At 46.4% G+C, this 23999-nt stretch overlaps 1 protein-coding gene across 2 annotated transcripts in view; it reads right to left on the minus strand.

Moving 5' to 3' along the window:
- PMP22 (peripheral myelin protein 22) overlaps positions 1-23066 on the minus strand; it is a 35607-nt gene extending 12541 nt beyond the window's left edge. The window contains exons 1-3 of one of the 2 annotated variants that reach the window (XM_009251316.3): positions 20108-20231; positions 18340-18451; positions 16787-16886 (exon numbers count right to left, since the gene is read on the minus strand). In XM_009251316.3, the coding sequence (XP_009249591.1) occupies positions 16787-16886; positions 18340-18417 (178 nt within the window). In that variant the 5' untranslated portion in view covers positions 18418-18451; positions 20108-20231. 2 annotated transcript variants of the gene reach the window in all.
- Between the last annotated feature and the right edge of the window lie 933 nt (positions 23067-23999).

Raw genomic sequence — 23999 nt, forward strand, 5'->3', positions numbered from 1 at the left:
GGCAAATATTAACAAAAAAGAAAGAAGATAAATTAATAATAAAAAATAGAATTTATGTTGAAAGGATGAAAGTAGCCAGAGAGTTGTTTGGTTGTTTCATAGAGGAAAGATTTGGTTTATTTGATCTTTACTTCTGGTTTACATGATCTATGACTGAAGAAAATAACTCTTTATGCATATAATAACATGGCCTGGAAAAGTAAAAATCAAAAAATAATCAAAATATGAGAAGAAATTGTTAAAACCACAATGACAGTGGAAGACTTTAGCTTCCTACCTCAAAATAGATGTCAGGTAGACCAAAAATAAGAAAGAATATAGATTACATAAGAAGATTAACAAATTTGTCCTAATATAAAAACTTGTGTCTATATAGCAAAAGACACAAATTTTCTATACAGCAAAACCATAAGTTATTTTCAAACACACATAGGACAGCTTTTTTGTTATTTTCAAACACACATGGGACAGCTTTTCAAACTGCCTATAAGGCAACAAAGAATACCTCAATAAATATCGAAGTGGAAATGATATAGGCTCAACATATAACCAAAGGCAAACCAAAATTCGACATTAAAAACAAACTAGCCAAAATAAATTTGGAAATTTAAAAACAATGTTCCAGATAATTCCTCAGATTAAAAAAAATCAAGATGAAAAGTAAAAATTTCTTCAGCAAGGAATTATATTGAGAGCACATGGCACACCTGTGGGTTGTAGCCAAAGCAGTTCTCAGAGGACAATGTATACACTTCTAACCATTTGCTAGAAAAATCCTTAAAAAGAGTGAACTAAACTTTCAACTCAAGAAGCCAGAAAAAAAAAACGAAATAAGTCCAAAAATTAATTGACTTAATATGGATAAAAGCACAGACTAATAAGACAGAAAAAAATATTAAAATACATTTAATAAAAATGTCTGGTTCTTTGGGGGAACATCAACGAGTTAGACAAATTTTATTCAAGTACATAAAAGAAGTACTAAAGAAACATACTAAGTTCCTGGATAGAAACACTCAAAGTTATAAAGATGCTAATTTCATACAAAATAATCTACAAATTCAATGCTATCCTAATCCATATTGCAACTGGAACTGGAAAAAAAATCAATTAAAAATTCATCTAAAAAACAATAAGCAATGACAGATAAGAAGTAAACACAACAGCAACTAAAAACCAAAACGAACAAACGAACAAAAAGAAAATCAGAAAAACAAATAAAACCAGTGAGTCAAGATATCACCTACCAGATTTAAAACATATATCTATATTTTGCTTATTATAGTATATGGTATAAATTAAATATACAATTAATTGTAACTTTATAATATATAATTATAGAACATATCATAGAACTATGATATATGTAATATATAATTATAGAACATATCATAGAACTATGATATATAATTATATAATATATAATTATAGAACTATATATGTTCAAGTGCTTACATTATAATTATATAACATAATTATAATTAATAAAATGTATTTTATTTATAGACATACAAAGCTTATATTTATATTATAAAGTTTTAGCAATTCAAAAATATGGTATTAATCATGAAAGAAAAATAAAAGAATGGGACAGAATTAAGACTTTGGAAGCATACATGTAAATTTAATAGACAATACACAACATCATATAAACCAGTGGGGAAAAGTACAACAGACAATACATAGTGTTGGCTATTCATTTGGTAAAACATAAAATTAAATCTCTAGTTCACATCATTAACAAAATTAAATTACCGACAGAATAAAGAGAAAACAGCTAAGTATAAAATTTAAAAGCCCTGTGATTAGCAAAGGAGAAATATGAACAGCCAATAAACATCGTAAAAGGTGCTCAACCTCACTAGCAGCCAAGGAAATACAAGTGAAACCCATGAAGAGGGTGACACCAATTTTCATCCAGCAAATATGCAAAATTCAAAACAACTGGATAATATCAGCAGAACAAATAAGTGATAGCTACCTGCATACACCATTCATAGGAATAATAATAATATTATTATTATAATCCTTTTGTGACCAGCCATTTTGTGGCAGAATATATTAGGTTGATACAAAAGTAATTGTAATTTTTGCCATTAAAAGTAATTTAAAAATTGTAACAGCTCTAGCGTAATGACACTACATATATGTTCAAGTGCTTATCTACTATATCCTGGAAAAACAGTGAACATATACTCAGAGGAAAATAAATAAGGACATTCATTGTAGCATTTCTATGAGGGAAAATAAATTATGGTATATCCTCACAATGAAATATTTTGTAGCAGTTAAAAAAATCATGAGTTAGAAAATGAAGAGTCTTTGAAAGATCTCTAAGACAATGAAAAGAGTAAGGTGCACACACAACATGTCATCATTATGAAAACAAACACCAAAAAACTATGTAATGGTGTATAGACATCCACAGGCATGCAAGTATTCGTAGAGAAAGAGCCAAAGTTGTGTCAAATTGATGTCAGTGGGTTCCCCCAGGAACTACTGTTGCAACGAAGAAGAGTTTGGTCAAGAAGGCCTTTCAGTTGAGAATATTTTCATGTATTATAATACTTGTATTACTTAAATAATTAAAACCAATTTAAAAGATTACAAAGGTAAAAACAGATGCAGCAGTCTATTGACTTATTAAGAGTTAGGATTCCAAAACTCAAAGGGCTACTGGAATTCTGGGCAGGACTGGGCCTCCACATGCCCAGGAAAAGAACAAGGGATTTTCCTTTCTTCCAATGCCATTGATCAAAAGCTACACAGTGACAGCGAGAGGAAAAAAACAGAGCCCAGCCCAGAAGAAAGCAACCTCCATTCCAGCTCCAAAAGGCTGGTGCAAGATTCAAGAGCTCTCGGTTGTTGTTCACAGGGAACCCCATAGGGCCCTGAGGACATTTCTAAGCTCAGATGATGCTGCTCCCCAGTCAGAGCCATTCATCAGAACTGGAATAGACAGATAACCAGCGCAGTAAGAGACAGCACATATCACACACTCCAGAAAAGACACAGCTTTGATCCTGTCCAAGGATAGGGTCCCGTGTGAGCACGTGCAAAGCCTGACTCTCTCCAGCATTTATGTGCTCCGGTTAGGACAGCCCAGGCAGGGCTGGGCTCTGTTGCCAAGTTCTTCTGACCACCCACCTAACTTGCCACATACATTTTTTTGGCCTTGAATTCTGCTTCACATACTTGAGGCACTAATATATTTTATTGGGTTGTCATAATGATCAAACAAAAGAGTTGCTATTGAAGCTCTGTTAAAGGATAGTGCAAATAACCCCACCTAAAAGGCTGATGTGAGAAAACAGCGTAAACAAGCATTTACAGGCTGTTATTGAGGGGCCAGGTTCTGGAGCATTTCCATCTGGGTCACACCAAGCAGTATGAACATGGGAGCCACAGGCCGGGCGCGGTGGCTCACACCTGCAATCCCAGCACTTTGGGAGGCCCAGGAGGGCGGATCACGAGGTCAGGAGATCGAGACCATCCTGGCTAACACAGTGAAACCCCGCCTCTGCTAAAAATACAAAAAAAAAAAATTAGCCGGGCGCGGTGGCGGGCGCCTGTAGTCCCAGCTACTCGGGAGGCTGAGGCAGGAGAATGGCGTGAACCCGGGAGGCGGAGCTTGCAGTGAGCCGAGATCGCGCCACTGCACTCCAGCCTGGGTGACAGAGCAAGACTCCGTCTCAAAAAAAAAAAGAAAATGGGAGCCACGATGTTCACACAAGCCAGGTTATTAGCACATTGGCCAGAACTCCAAAAAGTGTTTTGATACAACTTTGGTATCAATTCATATCTCCTCTCCAGCATAAGGGCGCTACAGAGTCAGAGTGCAACTATCTGCACAGATAGCAAACTGTCTATAAAGAATCAGAGAGCAAATACTTTAGGCTTTGCAGGTCATACGGTCTTCTTAACAACTACTCAATTCTGCCTTTGTAGCACAAAATCAGCCATAGCCATGGACAAGATGTAAATGAGTAGGTGTGGCCCATTCCTTCAATAGCCATTTATCCAATAAAATCTTATTTACAAAAGCAGGTTGGATTCGACATGCAAGCTATTATCTGCCAAACTCTGCTACGGCAAAACAAGTCAGCTGTACAGAAAATAATTATTTGAGTTCAGAGAAATGTAAGGCAAGGGAAAATGCTGTCAATTACAAACCTGTTTTATTTAGATCAAACCTAGTGTGACACCAACATCCCAAGTGGCTAAACTATAGATTAACACAAGCCCCAGTGTGGCCATACTCTTCCCCACCCCCCACCCAAATTGCAAGTATGCAGTAAATAGTAGAGCTTATGTTGAGTACCTGCTATCCTCCAGGCCACACTAAGTTCCTGGTGCAAAGTGGAGGCCTGGTAAATATTTGTGGTGTTCCCAGTGGCAGTTTTAAGCCAATATCCAACCTTGGTGCTGAGCACTGGAATTAAAAACTGAAGCTCTGGCCAGGCGTGGTGGCTCATGCCTGTAATCCCAGCACTTTGGGAGGCCGAGGCAGGCGGATCACAAGGTCAGGAGATCGAGATCATACTGGCCAACATGGTGAAACCCCGTCTCTACTAAAAATACAAAAATTAGCTGGGTGTGGTGGCACACGCCTGTAATCACAGCTATTTGGGAGGCTGGAGCAGGAGAATCACTTGAACCCAGGAGTCGGAGATTGCAGTGAGCCGAGATCATGCCACTGCACTCCAGCCTGGAAACAGAGCAAGACTCTGCCTCAAAAAAAAAAAAAAAAAAAAAAAAGGCCAGGAGCGGTGGCTCACGCCCGTAATCCCAGCGCTTTGGAAGACCAAGGCGGGTGGATCACGAGGTCAGGAAATCGAGACCATCCTGGCTAACGCGGTGAAACCTCGTCTCTACTAAAAATACCAAAAATTAGCTGGGCGTGGTGGCGGGCGCCTGTAGTCCCAGCTACTCGGGAGGCTGAGGCAGGAGAATGGCGTGAACCCGGGAGGCGGAGCTTGCAGTGAGCCGAGATGGCGCTGCTGCACTCCAGCCTGGGCAACAGAGTGAGACTCCGCCTCAGAAAAAAAAAACAACAACAAAACTAAAGCTATAGCTCTTTGCAGGCCTCCTGTTCTGAGAGTGTCTGGTACAAGAGCTGCTGACAGCTTTCTGACATGAGCTGCCGCAGCACCCAGACCCAGCTCCCACAGCAGATAGTGGGAAGCTCGAGTTGCACAAAGATCAAAGCTCATTTCAAGGTCAGATTCCTGCTGTAGGAGCAGCTGAGCAATGAAGGAAATACATCAGCCCCCTCAGCTATATTCTTAGCCCAGGGCCTACAACCTAGAGAGTTAAGGGCTCAGAAAGTACGAAGCACTTTTCAATGTAACTGTTCATGTGCATCTTTCATTACCAGCATGGAACCAACCCTGCCCCATATCAAGTCCCACTCTGGGCAATTCATAAAACTGTTCTGACTCAAGAGAACAGGTTCTGTTGAAAGTGAAAGGAAGGACAGTTGCAAGAGTCAGAAGAGACCTTGGAGAGGCCAAGACAGAAAAAGCCACGAGACAGTAAATCACAGAGGCAAAGAGTTATTAATACCTCCCATTTGCATAGTGCTAGACTGTTTTCAAAACACATGACCCCAAGACCAGGACTCCCACGCCCAAACCTCCCAACCCACAACCATCACATAGATCGCCATTTTCCTTATTTCTCAGTATGAATGTCATTCCAGAAATAGCTGAGTCTCTGAAAGGCCCCCATCCTAAACAATGTGGCCTTTGCCCATAGGCTTCACCCACCAGCTCAAGCATGCCCAAAGCCCAGCGTGGGTCTTGCCCCCTGGGCTTCAACTTCTCCCCCAGCTGGTGGCTTTGAAATGGGGCTTGCTGGTCAGGCTAAATTTGCCTATGATTCATGCAGAAAGCAAAACAGATGGAGACAACTGCGTGCCAGCATGGAGCTCACAAAGGCAATGAAGACCACATGGGCGGCTCTTTCAACAGGTAATCCTGGGGGCATTTTAGCTAGAGCAAAGCCTGTGTCTGGCCACTAGTGGGCACAAACTGCTCAGTAAGTGGAAGGAAGCTTCATGTCAAGGTATTCCAGCTAAACTTGATACAGTTGTTCAATGAACTGCATTCCTAATTAAAAGGCTTTGTGGCAGGCACAGAGCTAGTTTGTCGGGGTCGAGTTCTGCACTTTGACATCCATATTCTTGTTCTGCTAGTGAGTTCTTGGACTTCTAAAGGGAATAACATGCAGCCACTGAGGTACTTGAGGTTACTGGATAATAGTAAGCTGTCTGAGGTTTTTTTATACCCTTGTTGGAAAACTCTAGAAATAGGGAAACAGAGTAGGCTTTGTTTCTCTAAGAATTGCTCTTGGAAGACTTACTTCACCAGATACAAAAGAAAAAGGAGGGGGGTGGGTTGTATGATCAAGGATATCAATCTCCCTCCTTGGTAATTCACAATGTACCATGAATGATCAAAGCCTGCTTAACTTTCAAAACTTAGTGTCTTTCAAACGGATTTATCAGGAAACTTTTTTTTTTCTGTTTTTTAAAAGAAGAGCTCACTTAAAAACACTGAGTTTGGCCATAGAAGATGACGGGAAAGGCAGTTGCAATTGCAGTCATCAACTGCATCAGTGGAGAATGAACAGGGAATAATTGGTTTAGTTTCAAGATCTTCAGGTTTAGGAGGAATTCTCCCTATAGAAATAATACAGTTCTCCTCCTTCTTTCCTCCAAAGTATGAAAAAAGACCACACATTATGGAAATGAAGAGCTAGAACAACAGAGCTGCTACCTCCACCAGTGACAGTAAACCAATGCCCATCTGCAAGCACAAAACCCATCTCTGCTCCCTCTGCCTACTGCAGTTCTACCCCATTGCCAAGGCCCAGCGCAGAGGCCACCTCCTTTTAGGATCCCTCGATGCCACAATTACATCCTGAACATGAACAGAGGCTCCGGGACCCATGCAATGTGCAGGTCCTACCTCAACTCCAGGTCCTACCTCAATGCCCACTCTGCTTTTAGGAAACCAGGGTACCTGCCCCAGGTTACCTAATTTGTTAGAGGCAGACCCGGTGCAGAAAAACAAGGATTCCCGGATGCCCAGACTACTAGTTTTTCCACTACAACACACTGGGGGTGCAGAGAAGTCAATGATATGCTTGAAATCTAATGAATTAAATTATTCTACCACCATTCTTCAGACTTAGAATCCACAAACACTAGAGAGGGTGGAAGGAGAATGGTGTGGCAAAGAGAGAGAGGCTCCCCTCATTCTCTGCTCATCAGCCTGCCAAGCCAAACCACTGACCAAACTTCAGAAGGGCAAGAAGAGGCCCTGCTTATGCAGCTGGGATTCCAGTGGAATCCCCAGCACCAGAGAAGCCACTGAAAGAAGGAAGGAAAGAAAAACTGCAATCGTCAACTGTTTGAAGAGTCATCATGTAGAGGAGAGACTGGGGTCACCCTGTGGTCATTGTCCAGGAGGCACTATGGAGATTTAAACTCTTTAAGGACGAGCCAAGCAACTTGATAAAACCCAAGTCCAGCACATCAGGCATGAATGAAGGCAACTAGAAGAGACTGGACAAAAGAGGGGCAGTGTTGGGTTTAACAAGGTAATTTCTCTTTTTTTTTTTTTTTTTTTTGAGACGGAGTCTAGCTCTGTCGCCCAGGCTAGAGTGCAGTGGTGCGATCTCGGCTCACTGCAAGCTCCGCCTCCTGGGTTCACACCATTCTCCTGCCTCAGCCTCCCGAGTAGCTGGGACTACAGGCACCGGCCACCACGCCTGGCTAATTTTTTTTTGTATTTTTAGTAGAGACGGGGTTTCACCGTGTTAGCCAGGATGGTCTCGATCTCCTGACCTTGTAATCCGCCAGCCTCAGCCTCCCAAAGTGCTGGGATTATAGGCGTGAGCCACCGCGCCCGGCCAAGGTAATTTCTTAAGTGACAATATCTCCTGGCATTCCTCCCTCATCACTGGCTGCTCATCCCCAGTCTCCTCTCCTTCCTGTACCCTCGTTAACCCCTGGCATGCCCAAGACTTAGCTCTGAACCCTGCTCCCCTTTTCTGCCTTCTGCTCTCAACTCCTCCCCAAGTAACTGTATTCAGCCCCACAACATTGAATACCCTTCGGTATAGAAGAGTGACTCTTGACTTTGAATTTCCAGCCCAGACCTCTCCCCTAAGCTAAAGACTTCTAAATTGAAGTGATTTGCTGACCTCTCTGATGGTCAAAATATAAATCCTGATTTCTACACCTTCCTCTAAATCTTCTGTTCCTCCTCCAGTCTCCCCATCTCAGTCCAAGATCCAGTTACACCCCAGTTGCTCAAGCCCAAAACCTAGAGTCATCTAGAATCATTCTTCCCTAACTCCCTACATCTAACCCATCAGCAAACCCTGTCATGAGACCTGTTTTCTTCTCTACTTCCCCTGCCTAGCTAAGCCACCAGCTACCTCCTAGAGTTCTTGTGAGGATTAATGCATTGCTTTTCACAGAATGCCTGGCACTTACGTGAGGTGTTTGTATTCTTAACATCATTGTCATTGTCATCATTGTCATCTCAGTGTCATCATCATGTCCAGTCTGGACTATGACCACAAACTCCTCAGTGGTCCCCAGTTTCCACTCTTGCCTCTCCCCAGAATTCATTCTCAACAGCCAGAATGAGCTTACAAAACACAAATCAAATCATGACACTCTTGTGCTTAAAACCCTTCAATGATGTCCCAACTGTCCTTCTCAGTACCACAGCCTGTGAGGCACCAGCGATCCTGCTCCCATCCCTCTCTCCCGCATTCCCCACCCTCCTTTCTTCAGCTAACTCAGGGCCTTGGTTCTTCCCTTTACCTCCTGGAATTTTCTTCCCGTGGTTCTTCCTATAACTGGTCCTTCCCTGTCTTTTAAATCTCAGACCACACCACTATGGAAGGAAGAGGCCTTCCCTGAGCAGCTCATTCCTCCATTGATGACTTTCCATTGGATCACCCTATTTGTTTCCTACAGAGCATGCTCCACTACCCATAGTGATGCATTTATTGTGTATTGCCTGTTTCCTCCAACTCCTTGTAAGCTGCACAATGGCAGGGACCTGCTCTTTCTTGTTCATCTCTGTGCACCCCGTTTCTAGAACAGTGCCCAGTACATAGGACAGGCTCAATAGAGTTGAAGAACACATGAATGGATCTCACTATTAGCTCTTCAAAACTAAAAGAGGCTGTCTTGAAGGTGATGAGTTCCCCAACAGTAGTAGGATGAACATGTGGTAGGCATATTGCAGAGGGGTCTGCAGCTCGATGGGATAGGGAGGAGGGATGGTCCAGATGACTCCGGGTCCCTGCCAGTGTTGGGGGCCACATGTGTGTGGATGACTGCACACACATGTGGTCCCCAACACTGGCAGGGACCTGACCACAGTCAGAAGGCTTCATCCCAGACAGCCTTCTTTCGGGCACCAAAGATCAACATCCACAACCTCAGGCTGCACCATGGCCAATCCTGCTCCTGAAATGCAAGGGATGTTTTCTGGGTTCTGGTGAAATCTTGGGGATACAATTGAAGTTTTATTAAAGCAAAGACTATAGATACCAGGTCATACGGTTCAGACACAGGTTCAAACATTTCGTACTAATTCCTGGGTATTGGCATCAGAGAAACTCTAAGGGTTGAAATCCTGGCATGCTGACAACACATTCCATCCCCTGTACCTCCCTTGCACCACCAGGGTCTCAGCATCTCATAAGAGCCTGTAAAATCCAGAGCCATTACTTGGGTAGAGATTACGGGTTGGCTCAGGGAGCCACAAAAATTTTAAAATGTCAAACATGAACCCATAAATGCAGAAGGTCTCCCGTGTTTTCTAAAATCTGGCCAAAAGCGGAGTCATAGACAAGGAAATTGTCCGGTGTCCTTGCCAAAATGACAGTGTCACCAAATTGATAAACAAGTCTGGGATCATTTTGAAGACAGCGATGATAGGAGACCACCAAGGGCTCAGGTTGGGGGCTGCTGAGACTGGCAAGATTTAGTTTCTCTAATTTTCAACCCAAAGCATTGACCTAGTGCCACACACAACCTGTTGATAGTCATGAGTTTGCTGTTGCTGCTGCTGCTGCTGTTTAAACAGAAAGGAAGAGTAGTAAGTGGTCATCTTCTCAGTGTCTGGTGCTTGTCCAGCCCACACACTGTGGCAGAGCAGACTCATCTGTTGTCACTGGGAAATGAGGGGCTGCAGGTACTGCCCTTAGACAATGGAGGTGGCCAAGGATGTTTGGGGACAGATTAGAGGAAAGTTCAACAGTTCCCTTCATGCTTTGGTGTTGAGCACTGGCCTCCTCTTTAAAAACAAAAGTGATTCAAAAAGGGACACATTTTTTGTGCCTAACACCTCAGCATGAAAAAGTTTATCAGCTACCTTTTCTTCTGAGACAAGAGAGGACTTTGTGAGCAGGGACAGGCCCTCAGAGACAGATTTTACTGAAGACAAACTCTGCCTGGGTCCCGCCTCATCACTGAAGTTGATGGAAGACCAGCCAGGGGCCAGGGCAAGCCAGGACTGTGCCCTTCCAGCTCTTGGGCTCCCAAGTCGCCTGTGGCATAATTCCAGTATTCTGACCCATTCTGCTACACATCAGGTCCACACAAATTAAACAAAGAGCAGAGGAACGCTTGTGAGAACTTGGACTTGATATTTGGATCTTGGAGACTTCAAAACAAAAAGTGTTCATTCAATAGCAGGGCAAATGTTTTGCCTGAATCCTCTGGGTCAGTAGATTTTAAACTCGCCCATAGGGTCTTGGGGAGAAGGCTTGACACACCCTTCCCCCTCACCAGAGCCTTCCAGATTGTATGAGTTTGCAAACTAAAGCTCCAGGAACTGGCCTCATTCAAAGCTACCCCATGAACCCTGCCTGCCACGCTCCAGGGCTCCACTCTCTTAATCAAGGCAGAGCGAACCTACTTGTTACTCAAAACCAATTTTCTAACATAAAATGTTCATAGTTATTTTCTGATTGTGAAAATAAAAGATCTCAATGAGGAAAACAGGTAAGGCAGCAAAAGAAAGAAAACAGCCAAAGTGATAAGAATCCCATCACCCAAAATAATCACTGAAAATATACTGATGCATTTCTACCTTGTACAATTTCTGATATATTCTGCCTTATAGAGGCTTCTGGACTGTCACTCCAACTTGGAATCAAACAGACCACTGAGAAACCCGTGGAAGACAGCAGGTCTAAGGAAATCACAAAGATTAGAAATGCATGAATGTGCACCCAACTCCTTCCTAGTGTGGGTGGGGGGGACCTTTGAGATGGTCTGTGATTCTACTTACCCCTCACTCTCTGTTCCCACCAGTCTTCCCTGCCCTCTGTCCCTCAACTACGCCAAGCTCCTTCCCTCCCCAGCGATCTTGCACTTGACGGTCCTTCTGTACGGAACCTCCCCTAGATGTTCATATGGCTGGTTCCTGGCCACTCCTCAAGGAGACCTTCCTTCACCACTGCAATCCCTCTTTATCCCATTACCCTGTCTTATATAGTTCTTACCATTGCCCCCAAATTCTCCATGTTTACTGACTGGTTTGTCCAGGAAAACATAAGCTCTTGTTCACTCTTGTAACCTTAGCACCTGCAACAGTCTCTGGTCCATGACAGTTGTTCAAGAAATAGTCCTGCATGAAAGATCAGAAGAGAAATGGAGAGACTCCCAAAATGGGAAGTTCACATTTCAGGAAGTGAGAAAATGCTGAAATTCCAAGATGAGGGGAAGAGAGATGGGAGGTGAGACTTAACAGAAGCAGGAGTGGATCATTCAGGTAGATTCCGATGGACCTTGTTAAAGATTTTCATCTGAAGATTAAGACCAATGAAGGGCCTCTGAAAGGTTTCAAAATGAGGAGTGATATAATTAGGTTTGTGTTTTTTAAATGTCAGCCTGGATTCTATATGAGAAATGAATCACAGAGGAGCAAGAAAGGGTGCAGGCAAACTAGTTAGGAGGCTGCCCTGGCGCCTCTGACAAATGAGGAAGCAGCATGACCACAGGTGGGCAACAGGCATTGGAACAATGGGGTGGCCTGAGGGACCCATGACAATACTGAGAAGAGAAAGAACGAACACGTCAAGGCAGACTCTAGATGTTTGGCTTGCCAGCTGGTGAAGCAGCATTCGCTAAAATACTAGAAAGTGACAAAGGGGTAGATTAGGACTGTCTCTGGCCTAGTGACTTGGGGGCCTCTCTTAGATATCCCAAGGGAAGTGGCCAGGAGATAGCTGGACAAACAGGTCTGGGATTCAGAAGAGAGGTCTGGACTGGAAGAAAACAGAGATTCAAGAGACATCATTAAATAATAATAAGACGGCCGGGTGCAGTGGCTCACACCTGTAATCCCAGCACTTTGGGAGGCTGAGGCAGGTGGATCACCTGAGGTCGGGAGTTTGAGAGCAGCCTGACCAACATGGAGAAAGCCTGTCTCTACTAAAAATACAAAAAATTAGCCAAGCATGGTGGTGCACGCCTGTAATCCCAGCTACTCGGGAGGCTAAGGCAGGAGAACTGCTTGAACCCGGGAGGCAGAGGTTGCAGTGAGCCAAGATCATGCCACTGAACTCCAGCCTGGGCAACAAGAGTGAAACTCTGTCTCAATAATAATAATAAGACTTCGCTTATACCTGGAGAGGTGGTAGAAATAGAGAGAGAGAAGCCTCAACAGATCCTAAAGTTTCTGAGAAGCGTCCATGTGAGAATGGTGGGGTGGCTGACAGAGCCCAGGATGCAGCAGAGATGGACTCTTTGAAGAATGCTGAAATAACTGGGACTTATGGAACTGCATAGGGCCCAACTGAGCTATTGCAAAAGAGTATGACTGGGTATGGGAGGGGATGGTCAAACCCTCAAGGGAAGTATTCCATACCAGGCTTACAGAGAGGTATTGGCTGCCAAGTTTCTATGATTTGAAAAGCCATGCTTCCCCCAAGGCCGAATGACTATATTTCTCAGCCTCTCTTGTAAATAGGTGTAGGTGTGACCATGTCACATTTCATTAAAAGAAAAGGGGATTCATTCTTCCCCACCTCCTTTCTCCACCCTGCTGCTTGAATCATGGATGAGATGGCTGGAGCTCTAGCAGCCTTTTGTTTACTGAAGATGACAGCCAAACCCAAGAGATGGCAAAGAAATGAGCTAGAAAGTGTCTGCATCTCTGACAATTTCGTGGAAACTCCATACCTCTCTCAAGCTACCTACTTCCAGACTTCTTTGAAAAGAGAGAAAAATAAATGATCTTATTTAAGCCCCTATCATTTGAAGATGTTCTCTTATACACAATCAACCCTAATCCTAACCAGAACACTAGCCAACCGGTCTACCCCATCCCCTGCCTTGTTCTACCCTTACCTTAGGTTACATCATTGCCCTAACAGGGAATATTCTCCTTCCCGTTGCCTGTATTGACTTAAATCCTGCCCATCCTTTGGAGGATGGATCAGATTCTACCTCCCACCAGAGATTTCCCTTCCGCTTCCTCCCTGAACTCAGGCGCTGTCTGCCTGCCTCCCTTTGGGCACCTGGCCTGCTCTGCCTTCCAAGGGAGTGATTCACCCTTCCATACTTATCTCCTGACTCTTCGACCAGGCTCGGGACCATCCAGGCAAGGCCTATGCATTCCAGATCCTCGTATTCCCTGGGCCGGAGAGGCACTGTATACAATATCATAATGAATATCCCCACACTAAGCCTCTCTTACCTCTGCCCACACGAGGCAGATAAGGAGGGGGTGCCAGAAAGTATACAAACACATTTAGAAAAACGAGAAGGCAGGCGGAGTCAAAGTCAGTTAGTTAAAAATCTAAAACGATTTCTAATATTAAGATGTAGCCTGGGGGCAAGATCTGGTATGTCTCTTTCAAACTACACAACCTAGATGTTAGACTGCCTCATGGCGCGATGCCAGGAGGCCCCATTCATGTAGAAAACAACATGAGTGGCAACCCCCAGAGAGAGCTGAAGTGTCATGGTCATGCACCAGAAAAATGAGTCCTTTCAGAAAAAAATACCGAGTCACGTGGCGCAGTGGCTCACACCTGTAATCCCAGCACTTTGGGAGCGAGGTGGGTGGATAACCTGAGTTCAGAAGTTCGAGACCAGCCTGCCCAACATGGTGAAACCCCTCTCTACTAAAAATACAAAAATTAGCCAGGCGTGGTGTTGGGCGCCTATAATCCCAGCTACTCAGGAGGCTGAGGCAGGAAAATCGCTTGAACCCAGGAGGCAGAGGTTGCGGTGAGCCGAGATCGCGCCACTGTTTATTTTTTCACACTTGCAACATATTCTTCACAAATCGATGTCAGTAATGAATTACTTTTGATTACTTAACAAGTTTTTTTTTTTTCAAATATACTTTCTAAGAGCAAATACAGAGAAGGTAAATGGTTGGCAATGAGCATAATTCATTTGTAAAGGCAGTGTAATGTTTTAAAAATTACACATTTTTTTCAGCTTATTGTTTGCTGCCACAATTGTTAAACTCAATCAAAGAGGCCCCGGAGGATTCGCCACTTAAGGCTGAACTCCTAGCAAGTGCTGCCATGTTGGGGAAGATAGCAGCAGAGATAACCACCACTGGGGAAGTGTAAACGGAAATTTCAAATTTAGATTAAGCCTGAGTGGCGTGAAAACAAACCCAGCATGTTTAGGTGCAGTGTCCAGATGTTTTCAAAATGCCCTGATTGTGAGAGCTGAGAAGGGAGATGTGGAAAACAGACACTCTGGGGTCCTCACAGAAAGCAACGAGGCAGATTTGAAACCCACACTAAGGAGGCATTGTAAATGAACCCAAGAACATGAGCTTGGCACAGCAGGAACAAGTTGAGAGACAAGAAGTTTCCTGATTAAAATAACCCTAGTGCCTCTTTGAGATCTGCCTCTAGCACCAACTGACAGCTATTTCCAACGGCAGAAGACACCAAATGCAAATCTGTAACATGCTACAGGTCAATATTGCTTTCTTTCCTGCAGATGGTTTAAGCACAACTTAGCAACTCCTCTGCCGCCTCGCTTCTGCTGAAACTTAGCCGGGTTTTAACACGCCTGCCAAAACTGCCCCCTTCCGGGCCCAAGAGTCCAGGATTCCGTGCCAAGCCGCGTGGCCAGATGCCACTTGGGGATGGCGCCTGTGAGCACCAAAGCCTGCCCTTTTCGGGCTGAGTCACTACTTGTAACCACCAGGTGTCAGTAGCGAGTACGGAGACTCCCATCCGGAGTGCTTTGGGAACTTCAGCCAGACCCTAAAGGGGGAGAAACCGGATGCTGTGGCTTTGGGGACAAGCAGTGCTACGGTCACATTCTCAGGCACTCATGGGTATTTCATTTACTCAGTTGCCAACTCACCATGCAAACCCACCACGTAATTTTTGGGATGGCTTTAATTCAATGCCTTTCACACACTCAGTGACAAGATTAAGCACTGTTCTCACTCCAGTAGGACTGGGATCTTTTCTCTGCTCCTTCCACAACCCAGAAGGTAAAAACATAAAGCAGGGTTTTCTATTCCTTGCTTATCTTCTCCATATAAATTACCAAATGAGTATGTTAGCAGTTTCTATTTGTACTGTGGTTCAAGGAATTTAATTTATAATGCTTCACCTTGGGACATGCTTGGGTATTACTGGGTACAAAGCCGTAAGAGGGAAAGTCCAGCAAAGAAATTAGATTATGCAAAGCCAGGACCAAAGGCCACTTCACTGCCTGTTTTATTGAACTGGATCTAAATTCGTTTCTCATCTGGTGTAGCATCTTGAATATATATACTGGATCTACGAGTAGCTGCAGCAACATTTAAAGCTGTATTTCCGTGGCCTTTTAAACCCAGGATGTTAGGAAAGCTCTGCTGTATCTCTAGGTCCTTCCAGCCTGAGGACACATCTTTTGGAACAAAAGATCATGTGGATCCAGGTCCACGGGCTCTTAACATCAATCGCTATGGCCTACCCAGCCACCAAAACAGCTCATCCTGTTTACCTCCACCTGTCTGCACCCAAACACACAGAGCTCCTGGCTGGCTGTTCCTTTCCCTCTGGGTGCTTGGGGTATCTAGTTGGTGCTTCTGCTGCCAACTATCCCTTAATTTGACCCTCCTGAAGCCTGGCTTCCACATCTTACAAGCAAAGATGCTAAGGACAGAGTAGAAATACAATCTTCTGGATTAAGGACCCCAAGGCTTAGCTTAGGGTTTTGCAAATAGCTTCAAGTCCCCATCTTGCAACAGGGAAACATTCAAAGGTTTTGATGCTAGGTGGCATCACTGAGGCCCAAGACCTGGAAAGGCAGCCAGTCTTGTGTCCCTGTAACTGATGGTGCAGTGAGCTAGCCCCACTGTCACTGCAGCAGAAAGGGGCAGAACATTTCTGAATAGAGACAGCCACCAAACCAAAGATACACGTTTGATCCAATGTCCCAAGGGGGTCTGCCTAAGGCTTAGCTATCATACCACCTTCACAGCTCCCATGTCGACATTTTTTCAAATCACAAAAAGCATTATCCTAAGTGATCAGGAGGGCGCTAAGGGCATGTCTCTAGGTAGAGTGAATCACAATGATGCCTAGGATCTCAGCTTCCCCAGCGAGATCACCACCCCTCCCATTTTCCCTGGGCTGATGGCTCCCTGTCACATCACACCCCACCCCAGCAACAACATTCTGCCTTGTGTCTTCCAATAAGCGTTTCCAGCTCTGGACTGAGAAACGTGTTACAGGCATCTGAGGACAAGCTCACGGAGCACAAAACCAGCCTCACCGTTTGGTGATGATGAGAAACAGTGGTGGACATTTCCTGAGGAAGAAGTGCTACAGTTCTGCCAGAGATCAGTTGCGTGTCCATTGCCCACGATCCATTGCTAGAGAGAATCAGATAGATATCCTGAGTCAGGGAGGGAGTGAGGAGTGAAGGAAAAGGGGAAGGAGAAAGGCCCAGGGATGGCGAAAAGCACCCTCATCCACCTAGCCACCCCGCCCACCCCTGCATAGTAAGAGCCAATGTTTTATGACTTAAAAGCACCTTGTAAATGGAGAAGTTCCACATGCACACAGAAACGATTATGTGCAGAGATGTTTACTATAGTAGAAGGAGCCATGAACTCAACCTGAGACACCTGCTTTCAAGCCTTCTCTCCTCCCGGCATCTCGAGATCATTCCCCAAGCCCGCCTCTCTGAGTCTATTTCCTTGTTTATAGCTCCTATCAGTCTGATACTATCATCACCAGGCACAATGGAGATACTGTGAAGATGCTTGTAAATGTTAAACTAAGTCACAAATCCCCAACATAATTATTCCTCACAGAGACTAGAAAATCATGCTTACAGGCCGGGCACGGTGGCTCACGCCTGTAATTCCAGCACTTTGGGAGGCGGAGGTGGGCGGATCATGAGGTCAGGAGTTCGAGACCAGCCTGGCCAACATTGTGAAACCCCGTCTTTACTAAAAATACAAAAAAAAAAAAAAAAAAAAAATTAGCCGGGCGTGGTGGCGGGCACCTGTAATCCCAGGCTGAGGCAGGAGAATGGCTTGAACCCAGAAGGCAGAGGTTGCAGTAAGCCAAGATCATGCCACTGCACTCCAGCCTGGGTGACAGGCTGGAGACTCCGTCTCAAAAAAAAAAAAAAAAGAAAGAAAACTAAAAAGAAAATCACGCTTACAATGTGCCTTAAATTAAGAAGTGAAAGCCACCATTGGAAAACTGCCTGAATGTCTGCTCATCTTCATCGCCAAGAAAATAACTTTAAGATCTAATGGGCTGGACAGTTTTGTAACAGAAGTTACTCTGATGGCCTGTTCCTACCAGTGGAAGCTTTACTAACAAGGTGTTGTGTTCATGCCATAAAGCCGACATGGGACCTGTGAACTCTTTTCCAGAAAAGCCCATTTTAACTTTCCAATTTCAAGTCCTAAAAGGGTGTTTTATAAATTAATTCACCCATCTGACTATGGTTTGGAGAAAAAAAAAAATCATAAATACTCCTCTTCTTCAACGAGGCTGCATCAAGAAAAAAAAAGTTAAACAATCTTATCAAATGAAAGTCGGGGACCCTAGATCGGCTCTGAAGTTATTTGGCTTAAATAGAGACCTGCGCAGCTAACCTAGCCCGACGCTCACTTGGTTCCTATCACTGAATCTGCTCGCGTTTTCTCAAAGCAACTGGAAGGGGGCAGATTGCCAGAAACTTCCCTGGGACGTCTGAGACTTCCAACTGTCTGCAAATAACACAGTCCTGAACCAGAAGGAGCACGGGCTGGGAACCCAGATGGGGAAGGGCGGGCCACGCAGGAAGCCTCCCCGCCAGGCACTCACGCTGACGATCGTGGAGACGAACAGCAGCACCAGCACCGCGACGTGGAGGACGATGATACTCAGCAACAGGAGGAGCATTCTGGCGGCAAGTTCTGCTCAGCGGAGTTTCTGCCTGCGGGGAGAGCGCTGGGCGTGAGGCCGAAAGCACTGGGCCGAGCGAGGGAGGCGCGCGCAGAGGGAGGGTCCCGCGCACTAGCGGAAGGCCCGGCCTGGCCCAGCGCCCGCAGCCCGACCGCCCGCGCGGGTCAGGAGCCTTCGCGCCGCCTGCCGCCGAGAGGGGGCAGCAGCCGCCTGCAGGACCAGCGCCCAGTGCCCAGCGCCCAGCCGGGCCCGCCTGCAACAGAACATCTTTTGCTTTTGGAAACAAAACAAGCGGTTCGCACTTCTAAAACCACCCAGGGAACAGAAGGGTTTCCAGAAAATATGAGCAGAGGCCACTGCACGCTTCCACCTACCCCAAGCGCCTCCCGGCGACCTCCCTGGAAGGTGAGAGGTCACGTTCTCCGAGACCCCGGTTCAGATGGTGAATTCCCCTATGGGGTGGAGGTAGGGGTGAGGGGAGTAGGCGCCCAGATTTCCGTCTGAGACCTGGAGACTGCCGTGGCATGCGGTGGGGGAGACAGCGGCGAGGAGGCTGGTTTCCCAGACCCCAGTGCTGTCCGCATTCCGTTGGTCTCCAAGTTTCCACCCAACTCTGCCAGCGTAGAGGAACGGTCCTGGCCTCGCGCAGACTCTGGCGGCTCCGGAAAGGCGGTGCAGAGCCAGAGTAGTGTGGAAAGGAAAGAATGGCTCGGGATGCTTGCCCGGACCCTGCGCTTCCCGTCCACCGCGCGCTTCCCCAGGCAGCCCCTGGGGGCAGGGGGCATTCCGCTCTTGCGCTAGACCCACGTGCTCGCCTAGGGGTCCAGTCTGCACCCCAGGCACTCAAAGCCAGGACGCGGATCCCATCAAGCCTCAGCTCCGGTCTGGGTGCGGTGGGACAGGAGCCCAGGAGCCTGGACCGAAGGGAGTAGATGTCCAGCGGACGGGAGAGAGAGACAGAGGGTAAAAGGCTGAGTCTGAGAATTTCAGCCGGTCAGAGCCGGTAGGACATTTCTCCCAAGTAATGCGGTCCTCGCCCCTCATTTTAAACTTTGGGGGAACTGAAGTCTGGGATGACCTATTAGAGGACATGCATGGCTGTGAAAGATCTGGCTGAGACTCTGGGGACCACTTTAGGCAGAGTCTTGGGCCAGGGAGACAACGTTTCAATAACCCAGTTTGGAAAGTACCCAATCCCAGGCCCCTCCGTTCCTCTCCACGAGCATCACATTCAAAGAAACTCTGGAATGCACTGGAAGAAATAAACAAGGATTTCTGATGACTCCCAGAGGGTTTGAATTAAACCGATGGCAGGAGGCTGGGAACTGGGGAACCACAGGAGTCCAGCACTCTCGGGATGTCCGCCACAGGGACTGTTTTGCCAGTGTGTCCCAGAGTCAACGCCTCTTCAGCAAGGCGAGAACTGGGCCGCCCTTATCCTCCATCCAGACACCAGTACCATCACCCTTGCCCTGTAAGGTCCTACAGACCATAAAGGCTCTCCTCCTTGTATTACTCCAAGCCCCATTGGAGGGAAACAGGACACACAGGGGACCCTGTGCCCCTAAACAGAAGCCCCAGGGAGCTGGCCAAAGCCCCGCGCCTGCTCTGCGCTTTCTGGCACCCTCACTGGAAGATGCCCACATTTCTCCTCCATCTCCTTCACTCTCCCCACCAAATCACTTACAGCCCAAAGGAACAGCTGTCCCGATCCTCAAGGTGGCCTCAAGCACAAACTCGGGTGCGTTGGCTCCGCTGCTGGCGCCGCCAAAGCTGCGCTGCGGGGCTGCGCGCGCGCGAAGCAAGGGGGCAGTGGGAGGCTCCTGGCGTTCCCCTTTAACGGGAACAACGCCCTGTTTGCGTCGCTGCAGTAGGGTGTGTCCCTGGGTCAGCGTGTGCGGGAGGGCGGGACTCAGGGAGGAGAGGGGGCAGGAGAGAGGGAGGGCAGGAGACAGTTACTTGGCCTTAAATGCGCCTCAGGAAAAAGTCGGTCTCTGCAAAACCGCGGCGAGTTTTACTCGAAACCAGAGGCGGCTGAGCTTTCTCACCTCCCACCTCCCTCCTCCCCTGGCCCCGTGGAGATCATGGAAACCTAGTGTTGACCGAGAAACTGGCTCCTCAGCCCACTCTGGGAAGACCCAGCCAAATGTAGCTCAGCGGATGCCCAGGGCTGGGCTTCGGGGCGCGCCGACGCCAACCGCGCCGGTGCGGGGCTGAGGCTGGATTCCTCTCCCACTAATAGAGGGCAGCGGGCGCTTGAGCGCTGGAAGAAGTCCCTCTCCTCTCGGGTCCTGGAGCCCCTGCCTTGTCCTGGCGTCTTAGCCGGGCACACCTTCCCCGCTCCGGTCCCCGCTATTACTGTCTGCACCTATGAAGCATGCCAGCTTCCTAGGATTGGCGGGGATTGATCTAGCGGGCTCCGCTTGGGTGCGAATTAGGGGAAGAAAAGTCCGGCCGACTACTGGATAGCATAGTCTGGGATTGGGCTCCTCCTAGCCTGGGCAAAACCAGACTACCACCGAATAAGCTCCAGGCAGTGTTCCTGCAGCCGTCGAGCTTGGCTGTCAGCCTTGGCTGGAGTCCTGGCTATGGGGTTTGGGGGGCGGGTGCGAGGTGGCCATTGAGGTGGGGTTGGAGCAGCCAAGGAAATCAGCTGATTCATAGCCTCCTAACGTGGCCCGCCCAGCGTTACAGGGAGAGAGGCTAGCCCTTCAGTCTCGGCTTGGCAGAGGCGCGCCCAACTGAGACTCCCGTGCGCAGGCCAGCCTTGAGGCACGGGACAGGGAGCAGGAATGTGGATGTTAAAGGTTTTTGCCTGAAAATGCAGCAGTTCACGCACGCGCGCACGCGCGCGCGCGCGCGCGCGCACACACACACACACACACACACACACACACACACTTCCCTACCTCTGGTGTACTGTGTCATAGAAGCTCATCACTCTCAATGATTCAAATAATTCTATATTATTTTACGATTTGAAAGGACCTGCTATTTTAGCTAATTGTGTATTCTTAGTGTAAGTAAAAATAAATTTGAAAAAATCTTCAAACAATGATCTTTTTAAAACTATCGTGTTATCAGATTAAAATGAAGCATACTTGTAAACATTGCATTTACCGTGCGCGTTATATGCCAGGCACTTTGCCTGGACTTTGTATGCCTGGTCTGTGAGAGGCAGTATGGTGCAGTGGTTAGGCACTCTGGCTCTAGGCTCCAACAAACCTAATCACCCTGCTTACTTTTGTTGTGAATTTGGGCAATTTCTCAAGTTCACTGAGCTTCAGTTTTCTCAGGTGCAAAAGGAACTAGTAATGCCTGCTTTAAAGGTTTATGGTGGTGATTGAAGGAGACAATATGTACAAAGCAGTTAACATCGTGTCTGCAACATAATAAGGGCCCAGTGCCCAAATTGCCACCACTATTATTATATCACATTTAACTCTCACATCAACCCTTCAGGGAAGACCTGACCACCTCTGCACTAAAGTAGCTTGTGACTCTGATAGGTAGGTAGGTAGGTAGGTAGGTAGATAGATAGATAGGTAGGTAGATAGATAGATAGATAGATAGATAGATAGATAGATAGATAAAGATTTATAAAAGAAAGTGCATATGCAAGTAGAAAAAAAGTCTAAAGACACGGAAATGTTTTCTTTCCTCCATAGGTCATTTTATAGGTTAGATTTGCTCTAGAAATTATTACTTTGTTTTATGCCATTTGGACATTTATTTATTTAACCAACACTTACGTGATCACAACATACTCAGGACTGTTCTAAGTAAGCACTTTACAAATATGAGCATATCTAACTCAGGGTTTTCTTTCCCTTCCTTTGTGATTTTCAAGTAAATTTTTTAATAAAGTCTAATACACATACAGAAAAGTGCATATATTGGGTGCTACAGCTCGCTTCTTCCTTTCTTTTGAACCCAATAGTTTAATCAATAACCACCCAGGTCACAGCCATACCATACGCTGCCAGACAGGTAAACCCAACCCATCTGTCCCTCACTGCCTCTGGCCTCCTGCCTGGTTCTCAGTGGTGGGAGAGGAAATGCTACTCAGTGCCTGCTGACCAGGCTTGCCACACCCAGAGCCCGGCTGGCCAAGGCTCTGCTACAGGTGGCAGCTTCTCCCTGACCTGCTTACCAAGGCCACCTGCCAGCTGTATGTGCACAGCTATTTTCCATGGGGGAAAAAGCATCTAGATTCCTTTCTTCCTTTCAATCTGGATGCATTAGGGTTTCTAGATGCTCTCAGATGGCCCCCACCTCCCCAGCCAGAGTGTATATCCACCTCTTAACCAAGGATATAAAAAGCTCTCTGAATCTCCAGTCAATTCCAATGCAAATGCACCATCTCTCCTGCAATCCTTTTCATTTACAGCTTGCAGGGGGTGGGGAATTAGGCAATTCTTGTAAAGCGTAGGCACACATCACCCAGAGGCACAGTTTGCCAATAAAACTCACCCGGCCAAACAGCGTGACCCCTTCTTCCAAGCAGATTTCTTTGCAGTCAAATGCAAGGGATGCTAAGGCAAGACCCTCCCCACAGGGCAGCCAGAGACCCGCAGCCGACAGACTAAGCCTGCAGCTTCCAACCAGGCTCCCCGAGATGTTCCCTGGTGGTGCTCCCTGTAACTGAAGCCAGACCAGGCGTCTTTCCAGTTTATTCAGGGGCTGATCCAATGCTGGGATATGTCATGGTGGCCTGAGAGGTTCTCAGCCTCTATTATTTAAAGAGACAGTGTCCAACTTTGTGTGCTTTCCAGAATACAATAATCCCAAGAGGCCGTGCAGGGCATGGAGAAACTGGAATCAGAAGGGAGAAGAGCTTTGAGTATGCCTGAAGCCTGTGATGCCAAGACTGTTCTCACTGGAAGTGCCAACCTGTGTAATAGCAAAGAGGTCCCACTGGCTCCCCTCCCCTCCCAGTGAATTCTGCAGAGATTAAATATACTGTGTGAAGGATCTGTGTCTACAGTGTTACATATGTGCAGGTAAGTTTTATTTTAAATGAACTTCATTTTAAGGAGCCCAAACATTGCACAGCTAATCTCTCACAGCATCACAGCAGTGAGCCAAATGTCTCAAGAGTCACCAAATCAAGCCTGCTTTGTTCCAACCCCTGTTTGGAAAGATTCCCTGTTACCTGCCCTGTCTGCCTAGACCCCATCGCAAATGATCACATGTGTTGTACATTAGAATAAAACTTAGGGAAATGGGTTCTTCTGACTCTGTCTTTAACGTGCCCTAATCAAGCTGACCTTCATGAGATCATTCAATGCAAGTAAACACACCTCTGTTGAAAACTATTGAAAACTTTCTAACCTGTCAGGCAGGACAGGCTGGAAGAGCAATTGGAAATTCTTGGAAATTCTTGGAGAGGGAAGTAAAGGAAGTTATGGCATATTTAGGTTCTTTGCAGCATACCCACTCCAGCTGCCAGAGAGTCCTCCATCCCTTGAACCGCTTCTAGCTGCAAACTCTGACACAAGGGGACTGGTTTCATTGCATGAGTTTCCTGGAATTCTGACACTTGGGGCATAAGACTTCCTCTTGTGTTAGGGATCCCC

This window comes from Pongo abelii, chromosome 19 (assembly GCF_028885655.2).
Source record: "Pongo abelii isolate AG06213 chromosome 19, NHGRI_mPonAbe1-v2.0_pri, whole genome shotgun sequence".
NCBI lineage: Eukaryota > Metazoa > Chordata > Mammalia > Primates > Hominidae > Pongo > Pongo abelii.